This window comes from Ambystoma mexicanum, chromosome 11, assembly GCF_040938575.1.
Source record: "Ambystoma mexicanum isolate Mex_15411 chromosome 11, UKY_AmexF1_1, whole genome shotgun sequence".
Lineage (NCBI taxonomy): Eukaryota > Metazoa > Chordata > Amphibia > Caudata > Ambystomatidae > Ambystoma > Ambystoma mexicanum.
Genome location: NC_090934.1, coordinates 1260230756 through 1260255314, shown reverse-complemented (window position 1 = coordinate 1260255314; position 24559 = coordinate 1260230756). Strand labels below are relative to the sequence as shown.

General features: G+C 44.9%; 1 protein-coding gene across 5 annotated transcripts in view; it reads left to right on the top strand.

Annotated features, from left to right (window-relative positions):
• Nucleotides 1–24559, top strand: part of AP3B2 (adaptor related protein complex 3 subunit beta 2) — a 533172-nt gene that overhangs the window by 393591 nt on the left and 115022 nt on the right. For all 5 annotated transcript variants that reach the window (XM_069624707.1, XM_069624706.1, XM_069624708.1 and 2 more), the window contains exon 18: nucleotides 951–1062. In XM_069624707.1, the coding sequence (XP_069480808.1) occupies nucleotides 951–1062 (112 nt within the window). The remainder of the gene's footprint in view (nucleotides 1–950; nucleotides 1063–24559) is intronic.

Genomic DNA, 24559 nt, shown 5'->3' with positions numbered 1-24559 from the left:
AGTACCACTGCCACCAGCCCACCAGTGTTTTACCAGAAAGTGTTAAAAAAAAGAAAAATGCAGTTAAAACAAAATAAATGGGAAACGGTGTTCCCTGCAGTTCTTTCCATTGGGGAGTTAGTGCTGCTATACAAAAAGGATTTCAGTGGGGGAGATGGAACTCCTCTTGCACTGCTAGCCATGAGGGCTGACCAGCGCCCTCAGATCGAGTGGCTCAAACCAGGCAATCCTGCAGAAAAATACCTCTCGCCTAAAAATCAAACTAGGGTCACACAAAGCATCTGCAGATATTCTGAGGGGGGATCCTGTTGAAGCAGAAAGGAAAAAACGCAAAATGAAAAGATTTCCCAAACCCTTCCTCAGATGGACTTTATAACCTGGTGTTTGTGTGACGTCACTCTGTTCTGCTTAGGATTCAACCATTCCAGAACACACACTATTGCGTTAGAGAAGGGGTGGGCTGGATATTCTATGCGGTGCATTGCTGTCGCTGAGTGTACACCAATTTGCTGAACTCCTGCATTATAACTGGTAAGAGAGGCTGCATTTTGCGCACATATGAATAATTTAAGGTCTAGGTACATGGGTACCTTTGCTGACTGTTGAACATGTCTTTGGGCTGGAGCTTCAGCCTTTACATATCTGGTCCAAGCAACAGTGACCATGTTACCATGTTGCTTGTGGTATGCAGTTACTCTGTACCTCAGTATTCTTTCAATTCGAATAAACTAGGGATCTCACACAGCCTTGTAATGATTATTTCTCTGTCATTTCCATCTATACTTGTGCATGGAGTGGGTTTGAACGTAGCAAGGCAGTATGAATTGATGGTACCACTGGGCTGTTTCATTATTATCTTCCTTCCTTAGTAAAGGGCTCTTCCCAGTGTTGTGTGCAAGTGGTGAGGGCCGTGGCTACGATTTCTAATGCTTTCCTTACTTCCTGGCTAGGTTCCTGAGTGGACCAAGTGCACAAGTAGGGAGAAGAGGAAGGAGAAAGTGGAGAAACCATTCTACTCTGACTCAGAGGGGGAGTCTGGCCCAACGGAATCAGCAGATAGTGGTAAGAAACCATTTTCAACAAATGTTTTATGATAATGTTTATTGCCAATCTAAGGCACAAGATAGGTGCAATTATAGGAGCACTGCGTAAATCATTTCTGATCTTGATGCTTTGCTCCTTATATGATTCTTCTGAGTAGAATACCTCACTGCCATGTGCGCTAGTCGACAAATCCATGACTCTATAATAAAGCAAGCTATAGTGTAAAATAATACTTGATTGGTTAACCTTCAAGTGGCTCTACTCCTCTCTTTTCTGCTTCTTGGCACAGCCCTGCCCTGGCATTACATTCAAGTGTACCAACATTAACCTGGCCAAACTAGTTTTCTCACACTCCTTAACTGACACATTAAGTATTGTGTAGTTTGTGTAGTCCTAGCCCTAGCCATCTTTGCACAATTGTTCATACAATCTCAAAATGATGGGCTTACTGGAATGTTTTACTTGACATGGAAGGATGTGGTAACCTTACAATAATGGAAAGTGATAGCTGGTCGCAAAGGCCCACTTGTGGCTGTGCTAGTTAAGCTGATATGCAAGTGATATCCGCTTCTTGTATTGGCCCCTATTTGTCATCAACGACTGCAATTCAAAGGTGCTATATTTACACCACTAGTGCTGGTCAGTCTAGTGTCATTAAGTGCTGAACTGAAGAGTTCTAGCGTGATATCATGCGTGATGACCATGAGAAGCATCCAGTCCAATATCAGCCTGAGGTGGTCTTTGGTGGGACTGTTAGGGAGATGTGTCATTTGTAAGCTTCATCCCCTCTCCTAGTGAGATCCCCAGCACTTTTTGCTGGGCTTTTGGACCTTTTTCTGAAATACTGAATGAGTGGAGTCTTTTTCCACTCATTCTTATAGGCTCTGTCTTTTGGAACTCTATTCTTTGTATTTTACATGTCCTATGGAGTCTATTTTTCTCCATAACTCTTAAAGGCATTTGTATTTTACTATTGCAGCACACAGCTCCTTATGGGCAGTGTTGCTGGGGATACTTGGGGTCCTCCTTTGAGATTTATTTCTTTATCCTAGAGAAACTACAGTTCTTAAGGATAGAGATATACTTAGTATCTCTCCTAAAACTGTATAGTCCGATGGATTGGCACACACCACCTTATGTGGAATGCCAAAGGGATACTTTGTATCCCCCTTCACTCTGCACCTGGGACTTTTATGTCACATAGACAATTTCCAAGTTACGGCTGGTGGTAGTGGATGTGTTCTACCAACTATTGTGTGATTTTTCCACTGCACGCTAAGTTCATAACCTCGGTGGTACACAATAGGGGCACTCAAGTACTAACGTGGGGCCGCCTTCTTTTTTCACCATTTCTAGCTTGGTTGCCCTTTGTCAGCCCTTCTACCATTCTGGGAGGGGGGTCCTGTGTGTGTTTTGCGTTTGGTTGGAACCCTTGATTATCCCTGCCTAGGCTTCATTGTGTCTGGGCAGGCAGGCAGGAAGTGGGAGTTTCCACCCCTCCCCACCCCCCCGCCCCCTGTCCTTTGTCTGCCATAGTGCCTGAATGGGACAATCTCCCACTGGGGGTCTGGCTGTCCTGATTGGACAGCCAAATGCACCTTTCTGTAAACGGCTGAGGAAGATTGCAGAGGAGTAAGTTCTGGAACTTGATAAAAGACGAGGCTCCTGGAGTGAAAAGCAAGTCCACTACCGGAAGCTGAAGTAATCGAAGAAGACGACGACCAGAGACACCTGCAGACCCTTTGCAACACTGTGAAGTGACAACTGCTGCCCTGACCCCGTTTTCTGCGCAACAGAGGAACTCCGAAGAGGAAGACTCCTTCTGTTTGGCTGGTGGGAACAACCAGTCCCAAAACAAACTTTGATTTGAGCCATCTCCCGAGGTCCTGTGAGTTTACCAGAGCTGCGGAAACCCAATACCACGAGACCTGCTGTCCATTTCGAGTGCATCATCGTGGAAAGGCCAAACTGGTTTTTGCTGAGCTCTCAAGGACACTCCAGAGACACACTCCAACTCGTCCAGACCCCATCACCAGAGTGTGGGACTGCAGGAACCGAAAAAGATTGACCGGGCGAATAGCGTACTTTGTTGGTGTCACAGAAAAGGCACCAAAATCGCAGAGTAACCTGAGAAGCAGATAAAAGCTGTGCCAGAAGTGCTCCCTCGAGACTGCTTCTGAGAGATTCCGTCCATTGTCCTGCCTTTCATCATCAGAAAGGAATCTGGAGGTCCGGTGCAGAGCTGCAACATCACAGAGAATCCAGCACAAACGTTTTCTTCAAACCTAAGTTACTGTGGGGAAAATTATACTGCTTACCTTATTCCAGAAAGTCGCTCAAGAGCATTGGAGTGCACGTAGAGGTGTTTAGGTCAATCCCCCTCTTACCTCTGACTCAAGCTGGTTGTGTCCCTTTAGCAAGTCCTTTAACAGGGTCTCCAACGTGGGTTAAGCCTTCTTGTATCTTCCTTCCTAGAGACTAGAAAGTATTCACAGGTTTTCTTGATCCATGACTTCTGCTGCTTTTCAACACTTTAAGCCTCTCCAAACTGCCTTTTAGCTAGGGTTACGTTTTGGACTTTAAAAGACTTGCTGTGCAGTGAAATTGCCTCTAGAACCTGAGGCTCTATTAAGATAACACTAACCAACTGTTTTCCTTCCCAAAAATCCCTGTCTAATATGTGTATGCTGACTAAATGCAATTACTGTATTTCTTTGTGGGTGTGCGTTATTACGGATACTACGGTAGACCTGTCAAACTCTGGTAACAATTGTGTGTGTTCAGCAGCTCCCAACTGAGAAGTGGCCTTTTCAAAGTATTGTAAAGTATACCTAGGTGTGTTGGTTTATTGTGCTAAGTATTAAACAGTGACTCTTATGTGTATATATGATAAATCTATATTTAAATATAAATGCATGTGTAAGTGTTTCTTTGATGTACATTAGTAATGGGGTTCTGTACTTACCTACAGCTCACATCTTCCTCTTAAGATAAGCCTGACTGCTCTGCCACTCTACCAAGGTCTCTGAGTAGCATGGACTGATAATAAGAGTTGGGGATCTACAAACCACTGGGATAGCTTATTAAAGTCTTACCTCCAAGTGGGACTTTAGGAAAACTCCCATACCAGGGACCAATGCCTGCACATTATCCTAGCCACTTGATTTACTTAAAACTACGGATAGATTGCATTGTAACCAATGGATACTAAAGGTTTATGAATTATCTGTCAGAGCTGAACAGAGCAACGTCGGTGTGAGACGGAAGTCTGATCCAGCCACTCTGGGGCAAGTGCCTGGGTATTTTGACTCTCCATAGCTAGTGTACCAGACTTGTCCCTCATGGGAAGCCTCATCAAGTGATGTGAAACCAGATTGAGATCCTAAATCCTTCAAGTCAGGATACCTCAATGTATGTGGTGTCCCTGTGCGACACACCTTGCACATCAGCTCTGTGGTCTCCACTAGTTGATGCCTGCCTTTTGTGATCTAGTGATGCACAGCTTGCTGTGCCTGCACGGCATATGTGTCACTCGCTGCTGGGAACGCCATAAGAAAATGCATTACCAAGTCAACAGGTAGACCTCATTCATGCAAGTGAGTGAATGGGATTTGGATGTTACCATATACAGTCATGGCTACTGCCTGTCTCATAGGGAAGGTCTTCCGTTTCCAAGTGTCATCCCCATCTGTCGGAGGGCTGCAAGGATGTTTGAGTGGACGCAAGCCTATGATCGAGATCTGGTTTCCCTATCTAGACCCAAACCCCCTAACAAACCGGGTTTCGCTGTGAGGGCAAAAGCCCTACACTGGAAAAAAAAAGCCACGTACTCTTTGTTTTTTCCCTACTAATTTTGAAACAAATTTCCCCAAATGAGTCAGACGGTGGGGCATCATCCAGGACACAACTCTGTGTCATGTCCTTAAAGCCCCTTTGGCCTCTCAGGGTTAGGGTATCCACAAGACATCTTGTCCTTGTGAGTATTCTCGCACAGTCTGTTTTAACTAATTTTGGTTGATGCAGATCTTACCTTCCAGTAGGCTCTAGGGGTCGCTACTCTGTTAGAAATCCCTTTCAAAGCTAGACCTTTTTCCCATTTTTGTGAAAGGAAACTGATGAAGCTATGTATGGTCATGAACTCTCCATGCCTGAAAGGTGAGAAAAGGAGAAGCAAGAAATATTTGGACAGATGCTTGATTAGCATATGGCACTCTTGAGCGAAAGCTACATCATTTGTGTTTTCTAAACTAGTAGCTCGGAAAAATGTCAATGTGTCACTGCCTGCACTCGGCTCATAATTCTCCTATATAACCAGAGAGATTTCTCCATTACTTTATTTAATCCTGGGGTGAATACCAAAATAAGAGGGACACCAAACCCCCAGGAAATTGTGAGGATGTTGCTGCAACTTGCTATGGCCCACTAGACAGCAAAGTGCTACCAGTGTCTGCCAATAGTGTACCTCTTTAAAGAACAGAGGGCACCAGCATATCAGTGCCTCTTTCCACTGCAGGATCAGCTGTGGTGAATGTTAGGTTGGGCTCTCACCCGTTGGTCAAGCAGGGCCTTCTGAGTTGCAGGCATATCTGACTTGCAAGTCTTTGGGGAACCGCTGCTCGTGGGAAAGCCCTGTTGACTAATCCCTGTGCACACGTGACACAAGGAGGAAGCAGTTCAAGACTCGTGGCTGCTGCAAGCGGAGAAATTAAACTATAACCCAGAAAAAGACGAATGAACATCCATCCTGCAAGGGTTGCATCTCTTAGCTGAACTGCCTTGCTTGAACACAATCTATACATTCTGACACCAGTTCAGCACCTCCAATGGACTGTGCAGTTACACTACACCCTAGAGGTTCTTCTCTTGGGCATACCAGCATCTTGCGGTCTGTATGAAGATAATTAGCTTCACCGGAACTGCAATTGGCCCACCAGAACATAGGGCCCACTGTTGTTGCTATGTTACCCAGCAAGGATGCTTGCATTTACTGGCAGTCAAAAAATGCCGAAGATACCCAACCAGAGAATCCCACTCTGAGGTTGAAAGTCCTTGTTATGAAGAATTCTCATTTTTGTGCTAATTCCCTTCAACCTCAGAGACCCCCAGCTCTTTTGCTGGACTTTAGGACTTTTTCATTTTAACCCTCGAGTGAGTGAGCCCTTTTTCTCACTCTCATCTGTTTTGACCTGATTTGGATTATGTGTTTTCTTTGTTTTTGGAGTCTGACAAACTCCATATGCATCTACCTTTTATATGGTGACACACAGCACTTCAGTGCAGTGTCACAGAGAAATCCTTTAGATTTCTCATAAGGTTTCAATACCTTTTCTTGTGTGAATTACTGTTCCCAAGAATAGATCGCTTGAGCACCTACATAGGAAAACCAACACCATTGAATCAGCAAAGGCCTTCGAAACAGCCAATAAAAAGTACAAATCAACTATAATCGCTCATAAAGCCAACGCTTTCAACACTCACATAACCAATGCCAACTCTGACAGTAAAGAACTGTTCTCTATCCTCAGAGAGCTTGAGAACCCATGCCAAGTGACAGCACCCTATAATGCTAGTAAAACGTGGTGCACCACAATACATTAGCCTCTAAAATTATGCTCTTACAAAAGAAAATCGACAGCAAAAAAACACTCCTTGCTGAAAAAATACTTCCTAACATAGCCACTAACCCTCCCATTACCACCTCCTTCCCCCCTTTTCAATTCACCCCAGTTTCTAATAAAGAAGTATTAGACACAATAGTGAAACTCAAAGCTTCCAACTGCAGAGAAGACCAATTCCCTTCCCATCTTGTCAAACTGTGCGATCCTACCCTATCACCCGTCATCACTGAATTTGTAAACGCCTCCTTCATTTCAAACATAGCCCCTGCCAGTATCAAAAAAACATGGGTGGTAACACCCCTCCTAAAAACAACAACCCTGGACCCTTCAATCCCCACTAACTACGACCCATAACTACTGTCCCATTTCTACTGAAAATTATCGACAAAATAGCATACTCCCAAATTCAAAACCCTCTAGAACACCATCAACTATTGGGGGACCGACAATAAGGGATCCGCCCTAACCATAGTATGGAAACACCCTTCCTCGACCTGAAGATCCAAATGGATGCCACTAGAGAATCAGGCAAACTCTGCCTACTAATGCTCCTAGATCTGTCGGCGGCTTTCGATTTGGTCGACCAAGACAAACTCTGTGCCACCCTAGCCAACAACTTCAACCTATCTGACAATGCCACAGACTGGATGATATCCTTACTTGCAGACAGGACCTCAAGAACGGCCATTGGTAAAGAATCAGCAGATCCCATACCAGTCCCTCTAGGCGTCCTGCAAGACTCTTGTCTATCTCCCACCCTTTATAACGCCTACACCAAGCTGCTCTTTGCAGCGCTGGATTCTATGGGTGTCATCTATACCAATTTCGCAGATGACACTCAGATCCTCATCCCACTAACAGGTAATCACAAGCAAGACTCATTGCTTATTAATAACATCAATCCACTAATCCAAAAGTGGATGGCTAACAATAGCTTATGCCTCAATGACGACAAAACAGAGCTACTCATACCAGGATCATCCAAAATCACCTCCCTACAGTCTGTTTACTCATCCTTCATCATTGATGTCACCACAATCCCAGTACTTAAACAAGTGAAGACACTTGGGGTATACATAGACGCTACATTAACCATTTTTAAGCAAGTAAACACCCTAGCCTCCTCCACCTCCTAAACAGCCAAACTTATCTCCCCCAGCCGCGACTTCCTCACACCAGCAAATTGCGTCACACTAGCAAGAGTGCTCATACTTTCAAAGCTCGACTATTGCAACATCCTCTACCTAGGCACCTCTAACACAAACTTAGCCAAACTCCAACTCATGCAGAACAAAGCCCTCCAAGCGGCACTAGGCATAAAAAAATCTGATCATATCTCCAACATCAGGAGAGAAAATCATTGGCTTCCCATTAAAGCCAGAATACTCTTCAAAGCCCTTAGTATTACCCATAAATGCATCGCCAACAAAGCTCCCAAATACCTACTTAACACAGTCGCTAAGAAAAACCACACTAGACACCTCAGAACGAACAACAGCGAAAATCTCGAAATCCCACGATACGAAAGAGAAAAAGCAGGGGGCAGTAGCTTCAAAGTACTCGCCCCCAGGCACTGGAATGCCTTACTCACCAATATCAAGAATGAAACATCCTTCCCAAAATTAAAAAAATCACTCAAAACTTGGTTATTTAACCTGTTCTAAGTTGAACCTAGATACCTACTATCTCAGAACAATTCCCCATTTCCACTGTATATAAGTGTATATAAATGAATACCTGCACTTCTGCCCGTATTGCATTGCTCAACATTAAGATTGTATTTGCTTGTGTCTGTAACTACACCGTGATACCTCAGGGTCTGGGCGTACAATAAATGTAAATGAAAAAATGAAAAAATAAATAAATAGTAAAGTGAAATTGACTTTACTTCCCTTTTCTCTTTGTGGGTCCAGCACACACCATCTTATGTGGAGTCCTGGGGGGTTACTTAGTAGCCCCTTTTCCTACCTACTTTTTTATGTTACCCTCACTACTTTAAATGGCTGGTGGCAGTGGTTTAATTTTCCTACCATTGTACTTTTCTACCGCAGGCAGAACCCTCAGCTGTAGTATAGCACCAGTGGGTGACCATTTTGTCAAAATGGCTCCCGGCTTCTTTTTTCGCCATTTTCTGGTTGTGAGGTCTTTCTGGGGTTTTACTCTGCGGGCCAAGCCAGGTGTGAGCCCTTTGTTCATGTTGCCTTTGGCGGGCTTCAATACTGAAACCCGTCTCTGCCTCCAGTGTGTGTGGAAGGGCAGGAAGTGAGGGAGGGTCCCGAAACTCAGCTGTCCTTTGCCTTTAGGAATGCCTGAATGCAATGAGCCCTGATTGGCTGACTGGCTGTCCTACATCCACCCTGCTGTTTGAGTGACAGCTAGGCTGTGCATAAATGGGAGAAACCTGCTTAAAAGGCGAGGGTTTTGGGAATGAAGACAGAATCGACCACTGGGAAGAACACCCGATGAAGAAACTGTGAACAAAGCTTGCTGCATCCTCCTGGACCTTTGAATTGACCGATGAAGCCCTGCTGCTGTGCTGAAGCTCCCTTTCCTAATCGACAAGAGAAGCTCTGGAAAGGATGGCTTCTTGCCTTGGGTAGTGGGACCAACTAACCCCGAGATGAACTTTGCTGGAAGACCTTTCCAACTGACTGTACTTCTTTGTTGATGCTGGTACCGAGTGCAAGGGGTTGAGAAATCCGTAGTCGAGTGCAACGTCTTTAAACCGGACCAAAGCTCCAGGAAGATCCTGAGGACCCTCCCGAAAGAGGACGACCCAAGCTCGAGTGACTTCACCAGAGTGCTGGACTCAAGGAATGAAGGAAGCTGAAACAGTGTCCAACATCCGCCCCGGTGCCATTTGCCGGTAGTTGAAACCGCAAAGTGACGCTGAACTGAAAAGAACCCGTAGCTGCCGCCAACCTCTGAACTGCTGTGCAGGGGTCCGCCAGACGTTCTCCTTCTTGTCCCCACAACCGAGGCCCAGGAACACAGGATCTGCAAAACATTAACCAGGGCAGAAGCCAGCTGGATCCTCTTCTTCTAACCTAAGGTACTGTTCGGACTACTCTTTGTCTTTAGCTTTGCACTTCTCAGTTGGGACTTGCTGTAGCTACCTTGCTAGAGTTGATTTCAGCTCTACGCTTCAGATGGTTAACAGCGTGTGACCCTACAGTGATTTTTCTTCAACAAACTCTCTAACTTTGTGCAACACTTTGCTATCTAAGAAGTGCCTCAACTCCATAGACTGTGCTCTAATTGACTTTGGCTGTCCTGGCTCCCTGCAGACTCTTCTAGCCCATTGACTTTGATTCTTACTGTCCCTCATAGGTGATGCATTGGTTTTGAACTAATATTTTCCGGGAAAGGTTTTTATCTAGACTTCATTGTCAAATACGCCAGTATCAAGCCGGTCTCCGGATAAGTGTACGCAAAGCAATGCGTCTGCTAGGTATGATGGTATCGTGCATTTACCTGGTCCCCCACGTGCGCCTGCGCATGCGACCAATGCAGAAATGCTTGGCGAAACAATGGTCTCAGGCAAGTGGGCAGTGGGACGATCTAGAGATTGTTTCGCCTACAATAGTTCAGAACTTACGCTGGTGGTCAAGGGAAAATCTGCTCAAAGGGAAGCCCTTCCACGAACAGGAAGCACAAGCGGTCGTCATAACAGACGCGTCACATTCCGGGTGGGGGTTCCACTACCTTCACCATACAGCACACGGCCTGTGGTCACAAGTGACTGCACAGAAACGCATCAATCTACTGGAATTATTGGCAGTTTTCAAGGCACTACAAGCCTTCGAAAACCACCTGACAAACCAGTCAGTACAAGTCCTAACAGACAGCACCACTGCAATGTTTTATATCAACAAGCAGGGAGGCACACACTCTCCAAATCTGTCCAACTGGCTCAGAAATTATGGAAGTGGGCACTCAGACGAGGGACGTCCCTGTTCTCCCAACATGTTTCAGGGGTACTCAACACTCTAGCGGACTCTCTCAGCAGAGATCCTGTGCCAGAAGAACACGAGTGGCAATTACACACGGATACGGTAGACCACATCTTCTCTCTTTGGGGCTACCCCTCTCTATACTTGTTTGCTACAAGAGAAAACAAGGTATGCCCAGACTTCGTGTCCAGGTTCCCCAACCAGACTCCAAGGGGAACGCCCTATAATAATAATAATAATAATTAGGCTTTTATATAGCGCTACAAACCCTCAGGTATCTGAGCGCTGCTTATTATTACCCACGGTGTGTGGTGCTCATTTATCGACCTCGGAAGGATGAAACGCTGAGTTTGGCGCTGCCGGGATTCGAACCTGCGTTAACAGGCTCTGCACGGGTGTCAAAGCGGGCGCTCTACTCGCTGTGCCACTTGACCGGCTATAGATGAGCTGGTCAGGGAAATGTGCTTACGCTTTTCCTCCGACTCCTTGAATCAGCAGAATAGTGAACAAGCTACACAAGGATCAGGTGACACTCATCCTAGTTGCTCCAATGTGGGCGAGACAACCGTGGTATCCATATCTGCGCAAGCTGGCGATGTGCGATCCCATCAAGCTCCCGTACCAGGTCAGCCTAAGCACGGGGGAACAACGATACACCCACAACCTCACTCTTTGAACCTAGCAGCATGGCTCCTGAAGTCATAGAGTTCGGTCACCTTAATATTCCACAACGGTGTATGGAGATCCTGAAAGAAGCACGGAAAACAAATACCAGACACTGTTATTTCCACAAGTGGAAGAGATTCATCATTTGGTGCCAATCTAAGCAGATCAACCCCATAGAATGTACTCAATCACACATTCTAACATATATGCTCCACTTGTGAGATTCAGGGTTGGTCTTTAATTCTTTAAAAGTCCACCTAGCAGCTTTATTAGCCTATACCGCCTCTCAAAGTAAAGTCTCATGGTGGAAAGTGCCAGTCATTAAAGCATTCATGGAGGGAGTGAAAAGACTACACCCCAATCTCTAATCCCCCGCTTGGCTGGAATCTAAATGTAGTACTAGCAAAACTCATGGGACCTCCCTTCGAGCCTTTGCATCAAGCTACCCTTAAACACATTAGCTACAAGACTGCCTTCTTAGTGGCTATTGCCTCCATAAGAAGAGTCAGCGAACTCCGAGCCTTGTCAGTGCAGGACCCTTTCTTTATCATCCACAAAGACAAATTGGTTTTACGGACTCACCCTAGGTTCTCCCCTAAATTCGGTTCCAAGTTCCACGTAAACCAGTCAATTGAGCTAACAGCTTTGTTTCAGAAACCAACTAGCTCAGCTGAGGTCAAACTCCACACATTAGATGTAAGGTGGGCGGTTCTCTACTATGTAGACAAGACCAAACCGCTTAGGAAGACTGATCAACTGCTCGTCTCCATGGCTACAGCCAGACAAGGAGATCGTGTTTCCAAGAGCCATCTCCAAATGTATAGTCAAATGTATACAATTATGCTGTTCACTATCAGACAGTCTTCTACACCAAGAGCCCACTCCACACGGGGTACTGCAGCTACTCTAGCCTTTATTGCAAATGTCCCCTTAGACAGCATTTGCAAAGCAGCTACATGGAGCTCAGTTCACACCTTCACTCAGCATTACTGCATTGACACACATTCCAAGACAGATACACAGGTGGGACAAGTGGTTATAAAACATCTATTTGCCGCTACTCCTTCTCACAACCCACCACCTTCTCATAACACTGCTCGCTAATCTATGCATAGCATGTGATCTAAGCAGATTTCACAAGCATCAGAAGGAATACATTACTCCCTGTATTTGTATTTCTGGTGCTTCTAACTGCTTAGATTCACATACACCCACCCTTCCTCCCCTGGAGAAGGTGCATAGATGTTATATGAGCTACTATATACACATATCTGCTTGGCAACTCTGTACTCAAGCTACTCCTGTCAGGACAAAATACAATCTGAGGGACCTACACGCGCGAGGGATCATGGGTACAGGGGACGTCACAATAGGGATAGTATTACTGGCACACCCTATTTCGACGTCCATTTTCAAGTTTTGAAAACAACAACTGTAATACTCTGCAGCTTCCACTAGATGGTGGCCTATGCATAGCATGTGAATCTAAGCAGATACAAGCACCAGAAATACGATTACGTGAGTTATGTATTCCTTACTGTCCTAGTTAGTGAAGTAACCTAAGGGTGTAGGAAGTGTCTATGAAGAGTATCTACTTGCTTGACTTGATTCCGAGAAAGTATTTTGAAGTGTATTTTTATTGTTGCACATGGCCCTTTTTAAAGAATGCTTATTTAAAACCGACCTTTAAATAAATACATTATTATTTTACTAGAAAACTTTGAGTGTAAGTGTTATTTGTAAATCCCATTGCTACAGCTCTATAGCTCACATTTACCCCTCTTGAGATAAGCCTGGCTGCTCAGTCACACTACCAACTTGTGTAGTACAGGCCTATACCAAAAGGTGGATTACCTATTACCAAGGAATGTGTTAGAAGCATGTGTCTGTACAATAAAGAATTGCTTGTAGTCAGGAGCTCCCAACCCATGGGTGCTATACTGCAGCTGAGGATTCAGGCTGCGGTAGAAAAGCACAATGGTAGGAAAATTAAACCACTGCCACCAGCCATTTAAAGTAGTGAGGGTAACATAAAAAATGTTACATGAGTAGGTAGGATAAGGTGCTACTTAGTAACCCCCCAGCACTCCATATAAAATGGTGTGTGCTGGACCTACAAAGAGAAAAGGTAAGTAAAGTCAATTTCACTTTACTATTCTTTGGAACAGTAGTTCACACAAGCGAAGGTATTTAAACCGTATGAGAAATCTAAATGATATCTCTGTAACACTGCACTGAAGGTGCTATGTGTCACATTCAGAAAGTAGATGCCTATAGAGTTTGTCAGACTCCAAAAACAAAGGAAACACATAATTGAAATCAGGTCAAAACACAGAAAAAGGTCTCACTCCAGGGTTAAAATTAAAAAGTCCTAACATCCATTTGATCCAGTCAGTGTTACGGTCCATGCATGGACAACACTCTGCAGAAAACTACAGATAGAGACACCCTATGATTCGGAGGCCTCATTGTGGAAATTCCCCAGCATCTCACCCTCATTTGATGAAGCCCTGCAGAAAATGTGGGACACAAACAAGGAGATAATAATGTGCAACATGTTCCCTAATGGGAAATATGTGACCCTAGAAGATTTCAGAAGCCCGGTCGGAGGGGTTGGTGGGAGGCAACTGAAGGCATTTCAATATCACTGCATGAGAGCAGCGTTCAACGCCAGATGGCCTCTATTTCCCGATGAACCCCCCACACATGCATGTCTGCGGGCCATGATGTCCGGTTCTGGCCCCGGTATATCCACAATATATAATATGATAAACGCATTCCTCATCTTTAAATAACGTAAGCCCTACATGGGAGGCGGACATGGAAGTAACAATCACTGATGAGAAGTGGTCTAAATATTGCCAATTGACCAAAGCTGTATCGTTGAACGCTGGCCTCAGAATGATACAATTTAAAATCTTAAACAGATTGCACTATACCCCGGCCAAAATGGCTAAATTTACAGTGAACTACTCTGTGGAATGTCAGAAATGTGGGGAGCCGCAGGCGGGCACGTTTCAAATGTAATGGCCCTGCCCTGTGGTAGCAGAGTTCTGGGGGGCAGTGGCGGGCATTGTTGTGGAGATAACTCAGATTCCTGCATCAGTCACTCCGCAAAAGTATTTGTTTGGGGACATTGGGAAGGTATCTGAAACTACTAGAAGGCTGTTCAACGTATCTTGTATAATAGCGAAACGTTGCATACTGCAAAACTGGAAAAGCCCCTCTGCTCCAAAGATTGAACATTTTCTCCGGTAACTGACATTCGTTAACGAATGTGAGGGGCAATATGTAATGACGCTCTGTCCAAGACCAGCCGCCCCAAGGACATATGGGCTCCATTTAGGATGTACCTCTGTGATATGGTATCAGACGTTGAAACTTCTCCTGGTCCCATGCCATAAGAATATGTAATTTGATTTTGTAATGCTATCGTAAATGTTTTGGTACTTGTGTTATGTTCCACTGGAGTGTGCTATATGTGGCAGTTGGGACCTTTTTAATAAACAAAAGTTTTTTTTTTTTAAAGTCCTAACATCCAGCAAAAGAGCTGGGCGTCTCTAAGGTGAGAGGAATTAAGCACCAAAATGAAAATTCTCCCTAACAGGCAGTGGGACAGAGAAAGTTCCTGGTCAGGTTTGGGGAAAAACTGAGTTTTTAGAGCTTTATGGACGATCCAGTAGGATTTCTCTGCCCTCGGGGACGGTGGGAGGTCGTTCCAGAGCTTGCCAGCATGGTATGGGAAGCTGGAGCCTCCGGCTTTGCTTTTTTTCACTTTGGGCACAATAAGTCAATCTGTGTATGGGGTTCTAGTAGGTTTTATGTATGTTTATTTACTGAGTGGGTTCGACAAAAATTCAAAAGTAAAATGTAAGGCACAGGAGTGTTGATATTAATATTTTATTTCTATCGCGCTCGTACCCAAGTGTTTCAGAGCGCCAACATGGCAGATAAGCGATGCTGCATTGCCCATCAGTTTATAGCCCATCAGTTTAGATGAAAGATTCTGGACTACTTTGTTCGCCCTAGTAACATGAATAGATGTGTGAGCACATCTGAATCACAGTAGCTGGGTTCACTTTGTTATGAAAATAAAACATGTAGCTGCCACCAACCTACTTCTCAACACACTTTCTGGGTGAATGAACTTACCCATGGTCAAAATAGGGGGCTCATCAAGCACCTCTTCCCTTGCAGCCATATGGGCTTCCAAGGGTAGCGCCGCCTAAATGGGTTGCAGATGTAGTCCCCTCAATAGAAGTCCTCTGGCGGCAAAAGATAGAAACGAAGAACCAAAAAGCTAGCAAACAGAGGATTAACAACGTTATCTAAAGGAGACCTAACACACATCTTTACAGGGGACAGCCACTTGTCCTTTTGAAATAAACCTCATTATTGCTAAGCCCAGCACTAGCAATTTACTTTACTTAAAGGATAGTTCCGGGACTTTTTTTTTATTGTCCCTACGGGTCGGCCATGTGTTTGTAAGCATAAATCGGTAGATCGTAGGAAACTTTCCTATGGACCTTACCCGACTTTTCGCCCATTATCGCACTCGAAATCAGCCTCCATTTTGTGATAATCCTATCATTCCGCCGCATCGACCTGGCTCACCTGCCTTTGCGGCACTAAATCAAATCCCCCGCCCCTGAAACAGACTTTATCAAAACATTCATATTCCCCGCCTCTATCCGTGACGTGACTGTGCTGCGTAGGCAAACGCGCCCAGGCGTCTTCTACGCGACTCCACACAGACCCCGGAAATCAACACAGATCAGCTCACAATACAGCGCACCACAATTCGGAATATGAAACTGTACTTTGAAATCAAACCGCAAGATTGTAAATGTGGTAAAGTACATTTATTTGACATCAAATGTTTAGAGAATATTCAGCGATTTGCATTTTTATTTGCTCATGTTCCAAAAAGTTCGTATTGAGGAACGCGATGGTCCTTTGCTGTACACAGGGTCTTAGAGCATCTCACAATACAGCACCACAATTCGGAATGTGAAACCGTGGTTTAAAAGCAAACGGCAAGATTGTACATTTGGCAAAGTACGTTTATTGGACATCAAATGTTTAGAGAATATTCAGCGATTTGCATTTTTATTTGCTCATGTTCCAAAAAGTTCGTATTGAGGAACGCGATGGTCCTTTGCTGTACACAGGGTCTTAGAGCATCTCACAATACAGCACCACAATTCGGAATGTGAAACCGTGGTTTAAAAGCAAACGGCAAGATTGTACATTTGGCAAAGTACGTTTATTGGACATCAAATGTTTAGAGAATATTCAGCGATTTGCATTTTTCTTTGCTCTCGATCCAAATTAGTTCGTCTTGAGGGAAGCGATGTTCGTGTGCAGTACACAGGGTGTTGGTTTACGATAAAAATAAGCTCTTCTGTCGCACTGATAATCGCATGGCTGTTCCAACAACGAGGCACTAGGCCACCACAACGGTAGGTATGTTGCATCTAACCGTTAGTACCGCGTAAGGGCATACTTGTACTTGGCGATCGTCCCATAAAATGGTCAGGGTGGTAACGTTGTTCACGCGGAGAAGCAACTGGCGGCTGTAGAAGCCGTCCGCCGGTGTCTGGTACTCGTGACACAGACAGTAGTGAATGATGTACCTAAAAACATAAAAAATGAAATTAGTCTCACCATCAGATCCTTATTAAAATTATTCATTTCATAGCGAGGACAGCGCTACTGGGTGTACACAAGTGTTTAAAGGCGTGGCGAGGCATGGAGGGGGGGGAGTGGAGTACAAGGTAAGTAGCATAAAATAATAAATAAATAGGGCCAGCTGGTGGCAAGTGCAAGGTAAGTGCAGAACAAGTGCTGGGAAGGGGGGGCTGTAGGATACTGAGACAGTCCCCCAGTGCAGGGGTTGACAGGGAGGCAGTGCAGGTGGAGAGTGGAAGGGCCCAGGACCGAGGTCGCAGACAGTGGACCAGTTGTAGCAGGGGAGAGGGAGAGAGAAAGCAGAAGCAAAGAGGAAGGTTTTGAGGTGCTTCAGTAAAAGAAGATGGTTCTCCTCCAGATAGTGCGCGGTAGAAAACACTATGCCACATAGAACGTACAAGTACAACTGAACCCGTCTTTAAAGCCACTGTATAGTAATGAAATTGCGGTATAAACTCATCAAAAGTTACTTACATTATATTTGCATTTTCCATTGTGTCTCTGTGTAGGGCAGACCCGAAACACCACTCCTTCTTTGCCGACGTTACTTCTTCTAATGAACGTGGCTCATCGTTTCGTTTCTGAAATTTTATTCATTATCTTTTCTTAGTCTTTCAGGATGGTCCCGGCCTGTCAAGGTCAAATCACAATAGAACCTTATATTGGGTCGTGGGCCTTTCCGCCACCCGAGCAAAACATCAAAGCAGCTGACCTTCACTTTGAGCGAGCACACATTTCTAGTTAGCTCCAGTTAGTGTAAGGGCATCTTGTCTGCGTGCCTTTTTTTTTATTGTCCCTATGGGTCGGCCATGTGTTTGTAATACGGAAACATTCTATAATTTTTGTAAAAATGATTTATATTACTGTTTGGTTTAATTGCAATGGGCCTGCAACATGAGGAGACTCGAGAGAACAGACAATCGAATTACAATCATTTAAACCGTGATGTGTATTTCTCAATGAGCTCTGCTTTAGGTGGACATGGAACAGAGGCAATGTTGGGTGGCAATGCAGTTGTCCCCTGCATAGGTTCGTTCACCACTCCATGTATGTGCCTATCGAGGACATCTACGATAAGTCTCTCAATAAACTCATATTGCATATCCTCAAACACTGGTTTGATCACCCATTGTTTACTTCTTTTAGTGAAGGCCTTATTGTAGCGAAGCGTCCCTAAAGTTCCGGTCGTCCTACTTTGTTGACGGCCAACATTATGGTTATGTGCCAAGACCGCTAGAAGAGTCCGATTTATCATGCCTTCCATGCCAAAATGCAATCTTTTGGGCCTGTACTTTAGGCACATATTGTGGAACACCTCCAAATCTCCTGTGTGGCAGAATTCCGTGAGTCCCCTCAAATCTCTTGTTATAGTTTTATCAAATACAATCTTTTCAATGGCCTTGTGAGTGGGTGATGAAGGAATCAACCACTTCTTCTTCCGTGCCTCCTCTGTGGACAAATGGCCATGTTCACATTTGTGGAAATGCTCATTTGTCGACCATTGATGTACGTTGCTACAGTGCAACATTACTGACCGCCATTTTTCCAGTAGAATTTCCAACGACCCTTCACATGTTTTTGAGCTCCACCAAAGATGGTTGCTGATTGACTTGGACCACTGTGAAATACCTTGCATATCTTTTTTTTTTCCTGCAGCCGACAATTTTTTATTGATTGTTTTTGCAAGATGCCATACGTCAAATTGGTGATTTATATTTTTGTACTGTTCTCTCATTGTCTTGGCAATTGAAACGTGTCTGTCCGTGGCTATCAGGTCGATCACCATTCCCCGCGATTGTAGTTCTTGCAATGATGCTACAAAGCCAACTTTCTCCATGGCCACTGAGGATGTACTTTGTGACACCTGCACGACCACCGAACTCACAATTTTCTTACTTTCCATGTCCTGAAAGTGGTAGGTGCAGTACTTGGCTGAAAATCCTGGACTGTCGCATTGTCCATCACCGGCTAGCCTGAAGCGTTTGCCCGCGAATGTACTTTCCATTGACATTTTTTCCATTCTCCAAGCTTCGCTGATGGCTGGAAATAGATAATCGGTTTGGTATTTGTAGAACTGACTTTTCGCAATGAAATGGATTCCCACAAACTGAAAGAAATACTGTAACTTTTTAAAACTTGAACCACTAAAAAGTGCGGCCGCTGCACAAAGTAGATTGCCTGCTGGCAGTTGCCCCAGCATGGGTTGTGCAGACCATGCGAACGGATGATATTGTGTACAGGTGGCATGTATTTTAAGGTTAGTGCCTCGAATTGCACGAGTCACATTAATCAATGGCTCCCCACATACTTCCCCACCAACCCAATGCCCACATTTCATCATCATAATAATATCCATCAAACAGCTATCGAATACAATGAATTTGGCCTCTTTCCTTATACTGTCACTCTGCATCCCAGCTGGTTCGGCCTGTAACGTTGAGGACATGTCACTCGCATGAAAGGTACAATCTCTGATATCGTCTTCCGCTATGCTGAGTGATATTGATGGTGTTTCATTGTCGTCCACTTCATTCTCTTCCATTGCAACATCTGTTCCTTGTCCGGAGATGGGAGAAAAAAACAATGTCTTCAACTTTCGCGTGCTCTTATTTTTTGCGGGTGTGGATTCTGTGAATTGATCTACGACTGCATCCAAACTACCAGGAGGACATTCACTATCAATGGCTGGTGGTGGTATAGCTCCGTTGTCAATCACTTCATATTCTTCCCATTGGCACGATGCATCTCCAGTCTCAAGTCCCTGCCAAAAGGTTTGACAAGCAACATCTCTCGTTCGCTTCACTGTCTGTGTAGATCTAGTTCTTACACCCACTCGCAACTAGAGGACAGATTAGAAAAGGGATGTTCAGTTTAAACACAACTTACAGTATTGAACTATTGACAGTGAAAGACAACATAATATAGTGAACAGGACACTAACCTTCTTTTGCTTTCTTTTCTTTGAAACTTTCTTTCCTCGAACTTCAACATCTGGACGCTGTTGCTCCGACTCGTGTGTGCATGTCTCCACTTCCTCTCGCGCTGCAACGACTATACTTTCATGATAAGCACATCCATCACTCACTGAGGCTCCATCGACTCGCTGAAACATAGAACTTTCATTAGTATGTATAATAATATTGAAAACACAAAATGTACTTGGGGACCAATACCCATACGTACATCTCAATAGCAAAACACGAATGAACGCATTGTGTAGAACATTCAAACGACAATAGTTCACGCATTGTTGATCTAGTTAGATTGAACTGTCAAGATCCATACCTCGGGCTCCGCATAGACTTCCATTGATGATATTATTGAAGATGACGCTTCAGCAACTCCCTGAAACACAGTAATTGCATTAGTATGGTTTTCTATTTTGTTTAAAAGAACATAAACTTTCTGCAGGCGTCAACGGCTCATCTAAATAGACCTGCACAAATGATCAGTTGTCTAAAATAAATAATGGATATCTAAATATGATTCGATTTGCTCCATCGTTGGAAGTGTCACCACCCAGAGATCTGCATCAACTACTAGGGGTGATGTTCTTGTTGAAGAAGCTCCGTCAGCTCCCTGAAACATAGTACTTGCGTTAATAAAGAAGGAAGTATAGCGGATGTAATCACGTCATTTGATCTCGCATGATTGATCTGTCAGTATCCATACCTCGAAATGCATAAGAACATCAAGGGACGCTGTAACTGCGGTGCACACTTCTGCAAGCTGTTGCGCCGACCCGTAACTGCATGCTCCCCCTTCCTCTTGGACTAATGCTCCATCGACTCCCTGAAACATAGGACTTTCATTAGTAATGAACACAATATTGAAAAAAGAAGACACATAGGAGGGCGACGACAGAAGGACATACCAATGGCTAAAAACGAAAGAAACATTGTGTGTAACAATCACGCTACAAGAATGCAAGATCTGATGATCTCCATCGATGGAACTGTCCGGAAACGTACCTCGAGCATCTGAGTGACATCTACGGTTGTCGTCAATGCGTTGGACTCCTCAGCATCTCCCTGAAAGACAGTACTTGCATTATTTTGGATAACAATAATTATAACTGAAAACAAAGACTAGAGGACGAGTACTGTGGTGTACCATTAGGTAAAATAATTACACGATCAATTAAAACTATTGATTTACATGCCTAAAACAAGTCAGTGTCAGAATAGCTAAGTAAGATTACCCGATAGGCGCTTGAAGTGGCTGATGACTGCAATAACGACACGGATGGAGAATCTTCAGCCTTCATATTGAGTGGATACATAAATGGGGAAATTATTGTTAGCTAATGCTACACACTACCGCAATGCCGAGAGATAAATACGTAAACTTGACTCACCAGTGGAGGGATGTGGACGAATAGAGTGGGAATAGCGGTTGAGAGCAATTTTCGCCTCGCTCGCGGTGTTTTCGTCCTTATTAGCAATGATGTGGAGTACATGTCTGGGCTAAAGTGCCTGCTGCAGATGCGGTATCGATCACCCCTCTTGTCCGCAAAGACTTCTAGGACTCTACTTTCTATCTCAGAGGCTGGATATCCGCAATATCGGACCCATTCTCTTATCTGATCTATTGTCTTAGGGAAAACATGCATTATAGTACCTTCAGATTTGTTATGGGTCTTCGAAGGGCAACCGCCAATGGAACAGGCAGGCATTATGGAAAGTTCTGAAAAGTAAAGATCAACAATTCTCTATGAATACCAATGTGTTAAAACATTAAATGACACATAAAAGGTTCAATGCAAGGTCCGTTTTGGTTCTTGGAACTATACATGTTATTCACATGCGGATAAGTATTTCAATAACTTTCAAAAAATAGAAAAAGTAATTTGACTAAACTCAGAACATGTGACTAGTTCCTTGCATGTACTGTCGTGAACGAAAAGAAAACATGGATGCAATTTGATGACTACTAGCAAATAGATATAAATTAAAAAATTGGACGCAAAATGATTATGGTACATGGACTTACCTTGATGAACAAACAGTTAGATGCAGGGATCAGAGTAGTTTCTTGTCGTAGAACAGGGAGCAGTTCACAGGTTGCAAACTGACGAGTTTGCTCAAAGTGGTCACGGAAGTTCACAGAGACGAAGAGCAGATAACCAGCACCTTCACGGGTTGACTAGCAAAGCGCAAAGAAGTTCTCATTAGAAATATGAAGTGGGTTATAAAGAATTCGAAACAGGGGTGTGTTTGTGAATGAATGACGTGTATATGTCGTGGCATTATGCGGTCTGCAGGGGGCCGTCCAGCGTGAGGGGGGATGCTTGGCAGGAGACACGGGGTCTGGAGGTAGACATGGGAACAACAACCCATGCTCTATAGACCACTTTGAAGTGTACATGGTCTTTGGCACCTCTTGGCCTTTATCGCTCCCTGACAGCTCCACTTGCCAGCACAAGTACCCCGGTGCGAACTGCCTTTGATAGGGCGGGGGGGTGGATCGGGGCGGTGGTCGTGCAGACAAGACACAGGAAGACTCGTGAATGGAGACACACTTATGTGGATTGCAGGGGGCCGTCCAGCGTGAGGGGGGATGCTTGGCAGGAGACACGGGGTCTGGAGGTAGACATGGGAACGACAACCCATGCTCTATAGACCACTTTGAAGTGTACATGGTCTTTGGCACCTCTTGGCCTTTATCGCTCCCTGACAGCTCCACTTGCCAGCACAAGTACCCCGGTGCGAACTGCCTTTGATAGGGCGGGGGGTGGATCGGGGCGGTGGTCGTGCAGACAAGACACAGGAAGACTCGTGAATGGAGACACACTTATGTGGATTGCAGGGGGCCGTCCAGCGTGAGGGGGGATGCTTGGCAGGAGACACGGGGTCTGGAGGTAGACATGGGAACAACAACCCATGCTCTATAGACCACTTTGAAGTGTACATGGTCTTTGGCACCTCTTGGCCTTTATCGCTCCCTGACAGCTCCACTTGCCAGCACAAGTACCCCGGTGCGAACTGCCTTTGATAGGGCGGGGGGTGGATCGGGGCGGTGGTCGTGCAGACAAGACACAGGAAGACTCGTGAATGGAGACACACTTATGTGGATTGCAGGGGGCCGTCCAGCGTGAGGGGGGATGCTTGGCAGGAGACACGGGGTCTGGAGGTAGACATGGGAACAACAACCCATGCTCTATAGACCACTTTGAAGTGTACATGGTCTTTGGCACCTCTTGGCCTTTATCGCTCCCTGACAGCTCCACTTGCCAGCACAAGTACCCCGGTGCGAACTGCCTTTGATAGGGCGGGGGGTGGATCGGGGCGGTGGTCGTGCAGACAAGACCCGTTTGCCGCAGGGCCTCACCAAGGAGAGGCCATCTAACTGAATGTAAGAGGATGGCTGCAGGATCTACTACATGGAATGCAGGGGGGTGAGTTTATAAATACCTCACCCTCCCAGGAGAATATACACTAGATTCATTTAAAAAATCAAAACAACCATTGTTAAAATATATGTTGGGCTTTATTTTAGATTTTAATTAAACATAAATAATAAACATTACACATTGTAAAGTTGAGGTTGCAGCACATCGAGGGAAAATCCGCGGTATTGTCCACTGTCACTGGGGAAATGTTGTCTAATGGCAAGTACCGCACAGGCAGGTATTACTCTCCGAACGCGGTGTCCGAGCCTCCCGTGAAGCCACCAAGTGAAGCAACGATAGGCCACCAGCCTGTACCACCTGTGAAAAAAAAAGATGCAAACTGTATTAAACTGACCAAACTTTCTTATCAATGTCGATTCAGGTAACACATGTCATTTTTCTTAGAAAAAAATTATATCTAGAAAATGCACTATATGGAACAAATTTACATGCGTTCGAATGATATGTAAATGTAATTTTATATGTGGGAGACGACCATGAAATAGTGGTGGCATCACTGACATCACAAACAGAGTATACTTACTCGTTACTCGGATTACGCGGACGAACAGTGCCGCGAAGTTCGTGCATAAGCACCATCATCATCCTCAACACGGTCCGTGAGAGGCAGGCTTCCCTGAACTCTGGCAGCTCGGTGATGCATTGCGGACTTTGCTCGCCTTCCTGCAGACTTTGCTCGCTTTCCGAAATGTAGGCCAAGCACCCGGAATTTTCACGGCAGCAGCAGTTCTCCTCCTCAGTTGGCATTAGCTCGCACCGATTGCACGTGCACCAGGTGGAGACGCCGTCCATGCGACATGGTCCAGGCTCTTCATCCGTTGACTGGTCCTCCCAACTGCCGTCCGAATCCCCATCGTTTTCGCGTGCTTGACTTTCCAGTAGTTCTTCCTCGGTGTACTCGGGCTCGTACATATACGGCATTATTGTGGCCATTGTGCGGTAAAGATAGTAAAATAATTTACAGAGATGGTACAGGTGTTCACACGGGCTACAAGCGGCGAAGGTAGCTGACCAGAGCACTGAAACGAGTCACAGAATACTCAAAGTAACACAGAGAGAGGAATGGAATCGAAAATCTGCTGCTGTGTGTTGTGAAACGGTCTGTTTATACTTATTGGGGAAAGAGGCGTCCTGCCATTTCCATGGCAACACGTCAATAGCTGAGGCGCAGCGAT